Genomic DNA, 10,584 nt, shown 5'->3' on the forward strand with positions numbered 1-10,584 from the left:
ACTTCATCACACTATCAAGCTATTATTTTGGTACTTTTGAATCTATGTTTTGGAATATATGGCATGTATAGGAACTTTAGTCACTTTGGTATATAAGTTGATAATGAATTTAGCCATTTGGTTTGGCTTGTAAATGTCTATGGTTTGGTTTGTATATATAGTCATGAAAGTTGGCTTAATTTGGTTGGTTTGGTTGTATATAAATGTATGTGTGCATATGGTTTATTTCATGTGATTGAGGTTGGCTTTGTGATGGTTATTGATAATAGGTATTGTGGATGATATTAGAGAAGATATATATATATATATATATATATATATATATATATATATATATGTAAATTTTAAGCCAAATGATGCATGTTTGAAATTGTTTAATTAGTTGATATGTATAGGTGAATTTGGTATAAATGGATTGGCCTATTTTGTGACTTGAGTGTTTTTTGGATAATGATTTTGAGTTAGCATGAATTAGGCTTGATTGAGTTGGTATAAATGCTTATATATGCTATATTTTGTGCCATTTGAGTTTGGTGTAGGTACATGAAATTTGGGTGGCAAAATGGCCACACGGGTAGAGACAAGGGAGCGTGTCTTAGCCTTGTGTGACACACGGTTATGTTGTATGGTCGTGTGTCCCTTGGTGTTGAATTGAAAACCAAATTAGTATGCTCCACACGGTCTTACACACGGGCGTGTGACTTGGCCGTGTGGCCTAAGTTAGTAAGCCCTACAGGTTTGACACGGCCTAGCACACAGCCTGGCACACGGGTGTATATGGACATTTTTAGGGCACACAAGCTAGCCACACGGGCATGTGTGTTGGCTGTGTGACGCAAGTCAGAGAGTTACACAGGGTAGGACATGGGCTGGGACACGACCATGTGCTCTCATTTCGAATGTCCATACGGCCTACGACACGGGCATGTCTTTTGTCGTGTGAGAGACACGGCTGGGCCACACGGGCATGTCTTCCCTATTTTTGGCAAAGAATTTCTAAGTGTTTTAAAAATTTCCTGAGTTCTCGGTTTAGTCTCGAATCACCTGAATGTATGTTTAGGGCCTTATAGGCTCATTTTAGGGACAATGTGAATGTTGTTGATTGATGAATATATACTAAATTTGTAAATGTATGTGAAATGCATGTGTTATTGTACAATATGTTTGGTAATGCTCCATAACCCTATTCTGGCATTGAATACGGGTGAAGGGTGTTACAAATAAGCTTTTTAAGTATACCGGGAAAGCCTAATTTTTTATATCAATTTGTGGCTGATCACTCCTCAATTCGTTCTTTCAAAGTAGACATCATAGTCTCGAGAGCATCGTCCCTTATTGTCAACTTATCCATAGTGGAATTGAGCACCCCTTGCATTGCTTCCACATTGGAACCGAAAATCTCCACCATCAATTCCTTGAGCTACTATTTCATTGAGTCTAACTCTATGGTGGTCCCTCAACTACCTCTAGTGTTTCCTTGATATCACCTAAGGATTCCTTAAGATTGGTCTCCAGACCTTCAAAAGCTAACAACATATCCCTCTACTCAACATGCTCATCTACTCATTTTGTCATCTCAATTGATGCCTTACTGAGCACTAGCTCAAATACCAACTATCATGAGGCTAGAACTTAAGCCTCGCAAACCGCACGACATTAGGTAGAAACTTAGCTTCAAGTCTGCATAAGTCAGTCTAACTCTAGAAAGATAAGAGTTCTCAACAAAAATTCTCTGAGGCACCGAAATAAAGCAAAAGCAAACTCTCAATCGAAAAAGCAAAAAGTGAACAGAAAAGCCAAAAGAAAACTAATAACACCTAGTTTGAGTAAATGCTCTTAAAGTGTTTCTAGTACATTAAAGAATTACACCTGAATGATTACAAAGGAGGGAGAATACCTCTATTTATAGTTGAACTCCCAAAAACCCAATAGTACAATTTAAATTACATCAACGGTCGAGATCAAAGCCTTTCTGCAATATGAGTCTTAAGGGATTTTAACTTTATACAATCTTATCTCTTAGGATTACAAATATTCATCATGGTAACTCTAGTTTTACTAAAGTATTACACTAGATTACCAAGGGTTCAAGTAGATGGATTTCTCCACATGTTCCACAAATCGGGTTAGTTCAAATGGGTCAAATAGGCCTCATGTAATCAGTAGACCTCCATGAGATGTTCTATGTGCATTTGTCACATATTTCAATCCGCGGCCCGTGACACTAGATGTTCGTGTCAAAATAAGAAATTTTGTTTTCTCAAAACCTTGATCGATTCGTTGAATTCAAAAAAATATATTTTGTTATTTAAAATATTTTTATGTTAATATCGATATTAATATAATAATTAATTTAAATTGAACAATAATAAATTATATGAATTTGATTATAATTAATTTATATATAAAATATAATTCGAAATCCAAGAAGAAAATTATCGTATCCAAATCGTACCTAACCCTGGACTTACAAAATCAGGAGAGACACTAAAACAAAACCAGACTGATTCTCAAAATCTTTTTAATCCAAACTGGGACATTGAGACTAAATGTAGTAATTATATTGTCAATTTCATGATCATACTTTTTTAATAGATTGCCCCTTTCTTTCCAATCTTCACCCACCAAAATTAAGTAAGAATATGAGTAGCCGTTGATTGGCTCTACACAAGAAATTTCCAGTTCCAAATAGAGTTAAATAAACCAGATTAAATAATTTTATGATTTTCAGTTTAATTACTTCACTCCATTGATTCATTTAAATCAAATATTTAAATAAATATTAAATATAGCGAATAATTAACTTCAATAATACTAGTATAGAGGAGCAATTAGAGAATTGTTTTAATAAGAAAAATTGGATTTTTTTAGATTAGGACAGGAACTGCTTCCGACCCTATACCAATAATATACTACAAATAAAAGGCTTATGCGCATGGGCCACTTGTTTAGCAGTAATTGCAACTTTGCGAATTTGTGATTGTCCTTTTATGGTTATTGACCAATAATTCCCAAGTTTTGCTGTAGATTCTGTTTCTGCTTTCTGCTTTCTGCTGTTGTTGTTGTTTTCTCTCTAAGATGCCTGTTAATGTCATAATCCACGTCTCTTTGATTTTTTTTGTTGTATATCTACTTGTTTCTTCTACTTCTAATGCTGAAGGTTTTGAGATCGAAAGCCAAGATGTTAGAAGATCTGAATTCCCAGATAACTTTCTCTTTGGTACAGCTGTTTCTTCATACCAGGCATGCTAAGCAAGCTTTGGATATTCTTCAATGGCTATTAGCAGTGTGTTTGTCTTTTTTTACTTCTTGGTTTTCATGGTATAGGTTGAAGGAGGATATCTTGAAGATGGAAAAGGCCTAAGCAACTGGGATGTTTTCACTCATATTCCAGGTAAACAGGAACTTTGAGGTTGCAGATATCATGGAATTTAGCACACATGTTTGAAGCTTAACTATTTGATCAAATGTTTGTCAGGAAACATTAAAAACAATGAGAATGGAGATGATGCAGATGATGATTACCATCTGTTCTTGGTATTGTCTCACTGATAAATTCATTCTTTGTTACTGATTTCAGTCTTTAGATATATGATAAAACAAAAGGTTTGATTGTTGCTTTGTTTTATGTATAATTTACCAGGTAGATGCTGAGATTGCACAATCACTTGGGGTGAATGCATATCGGTTTTCGATTTCATGGGCTAGAATTCTACCTAGTATGGCTTCCAAAACCCAGAAACTTACTTGATTTAGATTATAACAATTCTAACATCCCTCGATGATGGAACAGGAGGAAGGTTTGGTGAAGTTAATCCAGGTGGAATCAAGTTCTATAACAAAATTATAGACAACCTCTTGCTCAGGGGTAAGAGGATAAAATTAGGATAAAATTGTATCTTGAGATTCTTGAGAATGATGTAATGTGATTAAGCAAATTCCAAAAAGCAGGAATTGAACCATTTCTGACAATACACCATTTTGATCTTCCACAAGAACTGGAGGATAGATATGGGGCTTGGCTCAGTCCACTAATGCAGTAATTTCTCCTGTCATTCAAGTTGTTCCATATTAGCCAAATGTTTTTGCTGTGAAGTAATCATGTTGTTAAGTTGCCTAATTTTCAGTTCTTTTTTAGGGATGATTTTCTTCTTTTGGCCGAAACCTGTTTCAAGAGCTTTGGCGATAGAGTTAAGTACTGGACAACTATCAATGAGCCTAATATGTTTGCAGAAATGTCATATGTTAGGGGACTTTATCCACCTGCTCATTGTTCTCCACCTTTCGGAAATTGTTCAGTTGGCAATGCAGACATTGAGCCTCTTATAGTTGTTCACAACATGTTATTAGCCCATGGCAAGGCTGTTAAGCTATACCGAGAACGATTTCAGGTTAAGGAACGAGATTCCGTATATGTTTATAGCTTGACCCTTGCTTCATGATATCTTTTTTTACCCAAATTTGATGCTGCTGCAGTCAAAACAAGGTGGTTCGATAGGATTAGTTGTGCATTTACATATGTATGAACCACTAAGAGATGTAGAATCCGATCGTCAAGCCGTGAATCGGGCTCTGGCTTTTACAGGAGGCTGGTAAGTAATCTCAACCTAAAGCTTTATTAATGCTAGAAGAAAATTCCTGGTGAATGCACTTATATGTTTCCTCTTTATTTTATTGAACATTTAAGCAGCAAGGTCATGTTTAATGGTAGCACTTAACATTGGTTTCGGTCGTTCTTTTATGATGAACCAGATAAAACCATACGAGTTATATGAGCTGTCATTTTCAATGACCACTTGATCTTGGACCATTTCCTTGGTTTACTAGATAACCAAATCTTCTGAACCAGTAAAAAATTTTGTCATTAATTGTTGGTTGGGCTCATGGATTCTGACATTAAATAAGTTGTGAACCAAAGCAAACCAATTAGAATCCACTTGACTTGAAGAAGACAGATTGTTTATGTAATTAGTGAACCACAGTAAATGCAAAATCTTGGAACCATTATGACAGTACAAGTGTCAAATGGAAATGAAGGTACTTGGATGAATTATGAAACTCACAATAATGACCCTACCCTTTCTGCCAGCTTTTTCCTTTTCCTTTTAAGATTTCCTTTTCAGCCTTCATAGTGTTACTTTGAATCACGTTTATATTTTAGGATACATGAATGTGTAGTGGCGGACTAAGGAAATTTTTTTGAGAGTAAAAATTAAATTGTATATTTTTATGATTGTAAAAATATAATTTTATTATTTTAATAGTTTATATCTTTATAATTTTTAAAAAATTAAATTAAATTTTTAGCATTTTTTAAGGCCAAAGTATAATTTTATTATTATTAATTTAAAATTTTATAAATTATAAAAAGTCTAAATAAAAAATTTTTCATTTTAGACAGGCCAGACACTTCCAGCCCATTGGTTCTGCCACTAGGTGCGTGTTTAAAGTAAATATAATCAAATATGGATTTGGAGGGTGATATTCTATATTCCTTTCTGTATATGCATTTAACACAATTACTTCGATATTTGGATAATGAGATTCAAACTTCAGACCTACTACATGAATCAACTGAATCAAAATCCGAGTTGAGTAAAGATATATTCTGCAATATAACACGAATAAAAGTGATGACTAAGCAGGGTTTTAGATCCTCTGGTATTTGGAGATTATCCTCCTGAAATGCGCCAGTACCACAGGAGTGAACTGCCAAGATTTTCCAGTGAAGAAACTGAGTATATGAGAGGCAGTATTGATTTTATTGGCCTTAATCATTATTCAACATTATATGCCAAGGATTGCATCCATTCTCCTTGCGTCTTAGGTGGAGACCATTTCATCAGAGGCTTTACATTCACAACTGGAGAAAGAGATGGCATTCTAATCGGTGAACCAGTAATTCCTTTTCTTGCTCTTGCTTGCCTCCTTTCATGTATTGCTCTTGGAAGTCCCTGTACCATATACAACTTAGTAATTTAATCCTTGTATGTCTGATAACATTATCATTGAAAAGTTGTATACATGCTGACGTTTACTTCTGAAATCTGTCGAAGTATATGAGTTGAAATCTATCAATTCTACAGGTCTGTATTGGTATATCAAACATAAAAAGAATTGAATTATTCCGTTGTACATTATAGGGACTAAATTGCACTCTCGATTATAATATAAAGACTGCCTATATACTTTCTGTTTTTTTTTTCCTGAAATCTTCCCATTCCTCTTCCACTTCTCTCAGTTTATTACAAGTTGCTGTTTTTTGGCAGACCGGTGTTGAAAGATTTTATGTTGTTCCGAGGGGCATGGAGAAGATTGTTGATCATGTTTCAAAAAGATACAATAACATGCCCATATATGTAACAGAGAATGGTAAGCTGCAGAGCTATATATTGTCCATGGCTTCCTTTAAATCTTGAAATTACTGTACTTAAATTTAGGGTAAACTATTCATAAGTTTTTGTTATAGGCACCAAAAATAAAAATTAAAAATTAAAAATTGGGCACCATCGTTAATAATCATTTTCGTTTTAATCACTTAACTTTAATAAATTTTTATTTTAGTCACCTTTGTTAGTTTAATGTTATTTGTATCTTACGTTAGTTATTCAGTTTTAATAAGTTTTCATTTTGGTCACTCATTTACTTTTTAAAATTAATTTTTTTAAAATATGAGCTTTTACAATAAATTGAGATATTTAGCTAAGGAGATAAAACTCAATTTTTTTTAGTAACTCAATTCTATAAGTTTTTCTATAGATTTCAAAATTTTCTTTTTACTTAAAAATTAAAATTAATTCTTAAAAATAAAGAATATTAAAAGGATAAAGTGGTTTTTCTTAGGACAATTCCTATAAAATCCCATATTTTTCCTTGAAAAAACGAAAAAAGTTCTAAAATAAAATAAAACAAAACAAAACAAATAAAAAAGATAAAATGGCATTTTCATGTAAAAATTCTATAAAAAAAATAGGCAATTCTCTATAAAACCTCAGATTTTTTACTAGAAAAAATTAATATTAATTTTTAAAAGATAAAATAATTTTTAAAAGATAAAATGAATGATCAAAATAAAAATTTATTATAATTAAGTGGCTAAAATGAAAATGGTTGTTAACAATAATACTTAATTTATAATTTCTTTTAATTTTCAGTACTTAAAATAAAAGTTATGATACTAAGTAATTTATGCAATTTTACATTCTAAATAAGAACTTGAAGGCTGTGAGTCCTCTTTCAAAAGCTCCAAAGCAGCCTTTGTAGCAATAGGTTAAGGTGGTCCGACCATGTGTTTTTTTAAAAGCATTCCTGCGCCAAATATATTTTCAGATGTTCCTACGAAGATATCTTCCTCCAAAAATTCTTTAATATATTAAATTTTTTTTGAACAAAATCAAATATACTTAGACCCATATACACAGTAACATATGGTGCATGTCAGCATAGATATAGCATTTTTGAACTAGTAAATTAGTGTAGAATATACATTCCTTTTTGACTAGATATTCTTACAGGATATTGTCCCCCACTGACTGAAGCCGCTCCAAATTTGCTGCATGATGTCAACCGAATCAATTTCTACAATGGTTATCTTGCTGCTTTGTCCCGAGCAATTAGGTAACTCACTTTATCTTCTTTATCTTATTGTTTCTTAGAAAGAAGAGCTCATTTCTACAATATACTATTCACAAGCTAAGTTTTCTCAAAAACTTCCAAACTTGTGAATATGGTATAATCATGATTTATCAAACTCCTTCATCTATCATTCTGAGTCGAGATAATATATAATAAAAAATAAATTATATGCTATTGATTTATTGGCAATGGGTAGAACGTGATTTCTGTTCTCGCTTATTACAACTTAATACAAAGGCTTAATATATATTTTACCTTTGAATTTGGCCACTAGTAGTTAACTGGTACTTTCTTCTTCTTTCTTTTTACCTAACTGATAATTAAACTTTAATTCCGTTAATACTTTAGTACCTTAGTAATAACACTCTTAAAATATACTCACCCTTAAAATATACTTGCGTGGCATTAACAGCCAATAACATGGTGACACATGGTAGCCTCACATTTTGACATGTAACAAAAATAAAATTATAAATTTTACAAATAAAGAATGAATTTGGACAACAAGGTGTTCAAATACATTTCACCCTAGACAACCAGTTGTCTAGATTCATTTCAAATATTTTTAATTTTTAATAAAATATTAGAATTTTATATTATTATGAAATTAAAAAATTTATAAAATATGATATTTATAAAACACATTATTTCGCATTGTATTTTATAAAATATATAAAATACCATATTTTATAAAATATACAAAATATGTTTGTCCAAATATATAAAATGTATAAAACATAGATTTTATAAAATATCAAAATTTTATGTATTTTAGATTTAATAATATTATAAAAATATGATAATTTATGAAAAATTAAAATATAAAAGAAATTACTTAAAAACATGTCTGTAAGTGTAGAAAATTTATTGTAAAATTTATTTTTTCTGTAAAATATTATTTTTTATAATTTTTAATTTTACTATGTGTCACCATATTATTACCTCTTAGTATCGTATCGCATCAGCATATTTTAATGATGCTTACTATTTAAGCACCAAAGTATATGGTGAAATTAAAATTTATATATCAATTAAGTTAAAAATAATAATTAAATACAAAGTATGAAGTTTAAGTTACAAAAGATGTATTAACCCTAATACAAAACATATTGAATTCTCTTGTAATCAAACTCAAAACTAAGTGGTGGTTATCGATATGTGTCCAACATTGGGATGCTTGTTTTGTAAAAGGCTTTTGTAGATCGATCCAAAGTTATTATTATTATTATTATTATTATTATTATTATTATTATTATTATTATAGTAATAAGTGAAAAGTTATTACTCATCCAAAAATACAAGTGAAAGGCTATAATTGATTATCTTTTAAGTATTAAAAGTATTGTCACCGTTTGAAGAGTTATGGTTATTTAATAAATATTTATTTGAATTATAATTTTATTGTTAAATAATGTGATTATACTAATGTGGGTTGAAATTTTTGATAAATAAGAATTATATATCACTTGGAATATAAAAGAGAAAATGCTTGGGAATAGACTCTACACAATCAAATTTAATTATATTTATAGATAATTAATCTAAACTCGTTAAATTTTGTTTATATTGTTGTTTTATTTAATATTTAATAAGTATATACATCTTTTACCAGCATCATAAATATATTTATTAAACTTCTAAGCTTAAACAATTTAATGTATTTTTAAATATTTATATTATAATATATTATTTTGAACAATAACATATTATAAACTTAAAATGAATTAAAGTAAGCTGAAGATTTGAATATTAAAACTTGAGCTCATATCTATTTTAAATGGGTTTAATGTTTTTGATCAAATTCATATTCTGAATAAATGTATCTATATACAACACTCGCACCGAAACCTGAATAACGTTGAGAGTAACATCTTTATTAACATAAGATGGACTGCTGATTTGAAACAGGAAGGGTGCTGATGTACGGGGATACTTTGCATGGAGCTTGATGGATAACTTTGAATGGGCAGGAGGTTACAGTTCAACATTCGGACTTTACTACGTTGATCGTCTAACTATGAACCGAACTCCCAAGCTTTCTGCTAAATGGTTTCAACATTTTCTTGCAAACAGAAGCAGTGCAAGATTTAACAGACAAAGGTTCGTCAATCGAACACCCAAATCTGGACGTGTTCGAAAAAGCAAATATATCGTAATTGCTACAACTAATGCTAATGCAAGAGATGTGTGAATGAATGATCATATGGGTCCAACGTTTCATTGTTATTGTATTGATCTTACAAACTTTGAAGGTTCCATCTTCAGTATTTTATGGATCAACCATTTATATTTTCATAATTATCTTAGATTTTGTTAAAATATTGATAATAACCTAAAATAGTGATTTGAGAAGAGAGAAATAACAAACAATTGAAGAGATTTTATTAATTTTTATTTTTAAAAATCATACTCCATAAAATTACAACTTGAAGCTATTTGTACTAAGCTACAAACCACTAACTGCTAACTTAATTAATAACAATTAACTAACATCCTTCACTTATCTACACTACCCCTCAAGTTGGAGGCTGGTAAATATTTTTCACCCCCAACTAAGAAATAAGATATTCATGTCGTTGTATCCCAAAATGCTTTTGTCATAACATCTGTAAGTTGTTCTTTAGTAGAGACATGCCTTGTTTGAACCAAAATCTTTTTGTATATTTTTTTTTATCATAAAATGACAATCAAATTCTCTATGTTTTGTTCTCTCATGATAAACCGAATTAGGAGTAATTTATAATACAGCTTGACTGTCACAAAATAACATTGTTGGTTTGATACTACTAACACAAATTCCTTTCATTAATCTTGACAACCAGACTATCTTAACAACTGTGGATGTCATGTTCTCATATTTTGCTTCTGATGATGACCTTGATATTGTGGTCTTTTTCTTGAAAACTAAGGTGATAAAATAAAATAAAATAAAATCAAGGGGACAAAATA

The 10,584-nt window shown here is 30.9% G+C and overlaps 1 protein-coding gene across 1 annotated transcript; it reads left to right on the plus strand.

Moving 5' to 3' along the window:
* The first annotated feature begins 2,910 nt into the window (after positions 1–2,910).
* Positions 2,911–9,933, plus strand: LOC108461628 (beta-glucosidase 18-like). Its single transcript, XM_017761528.2, has 12 exons — positions 2,911–3,243; positions 3,328–3,394; positions 3,479–3,537; positions 3,644–3,719; positions 3,794–3,868; positions 3,952–4,039; positions 4,139–4,391; positions 4,477–4,592; positions 5,646–5,898; positions 6,270–6,372; positions 7,515–7,617; positions 9,544–9,933. Exons 1-12 carry the CDS (start codon positions 3,079–3,081, stop codon positions 9,824–9,826), a joined length of 1,641 nt encoding a protein of 546 aa, XP_017617017.1. The 5' UTR covers positions 2,911–3,078; the 3' UTR covers positions 9,827–9,933.
* The last annotated feature ends 651 nt before the right edge of the window (positions 9,934–10,584 follow it).

The sequence above is a fragment of the Gossypium arboreum genome, chromosome 13, assembly GCF_025698485.1.
Source record: "Gossypium arboreum isolate Shixiya-1 chromosome 13, ASM2569848v2, whole genome shotgun sequence".
NCBI classification, from domain to species: Eukaryota; Viridiplantae; Streptophyta; class Magnoliopsida; order Malvales; family Malvaceae; genus Gossypium; species Gossypium arboreum.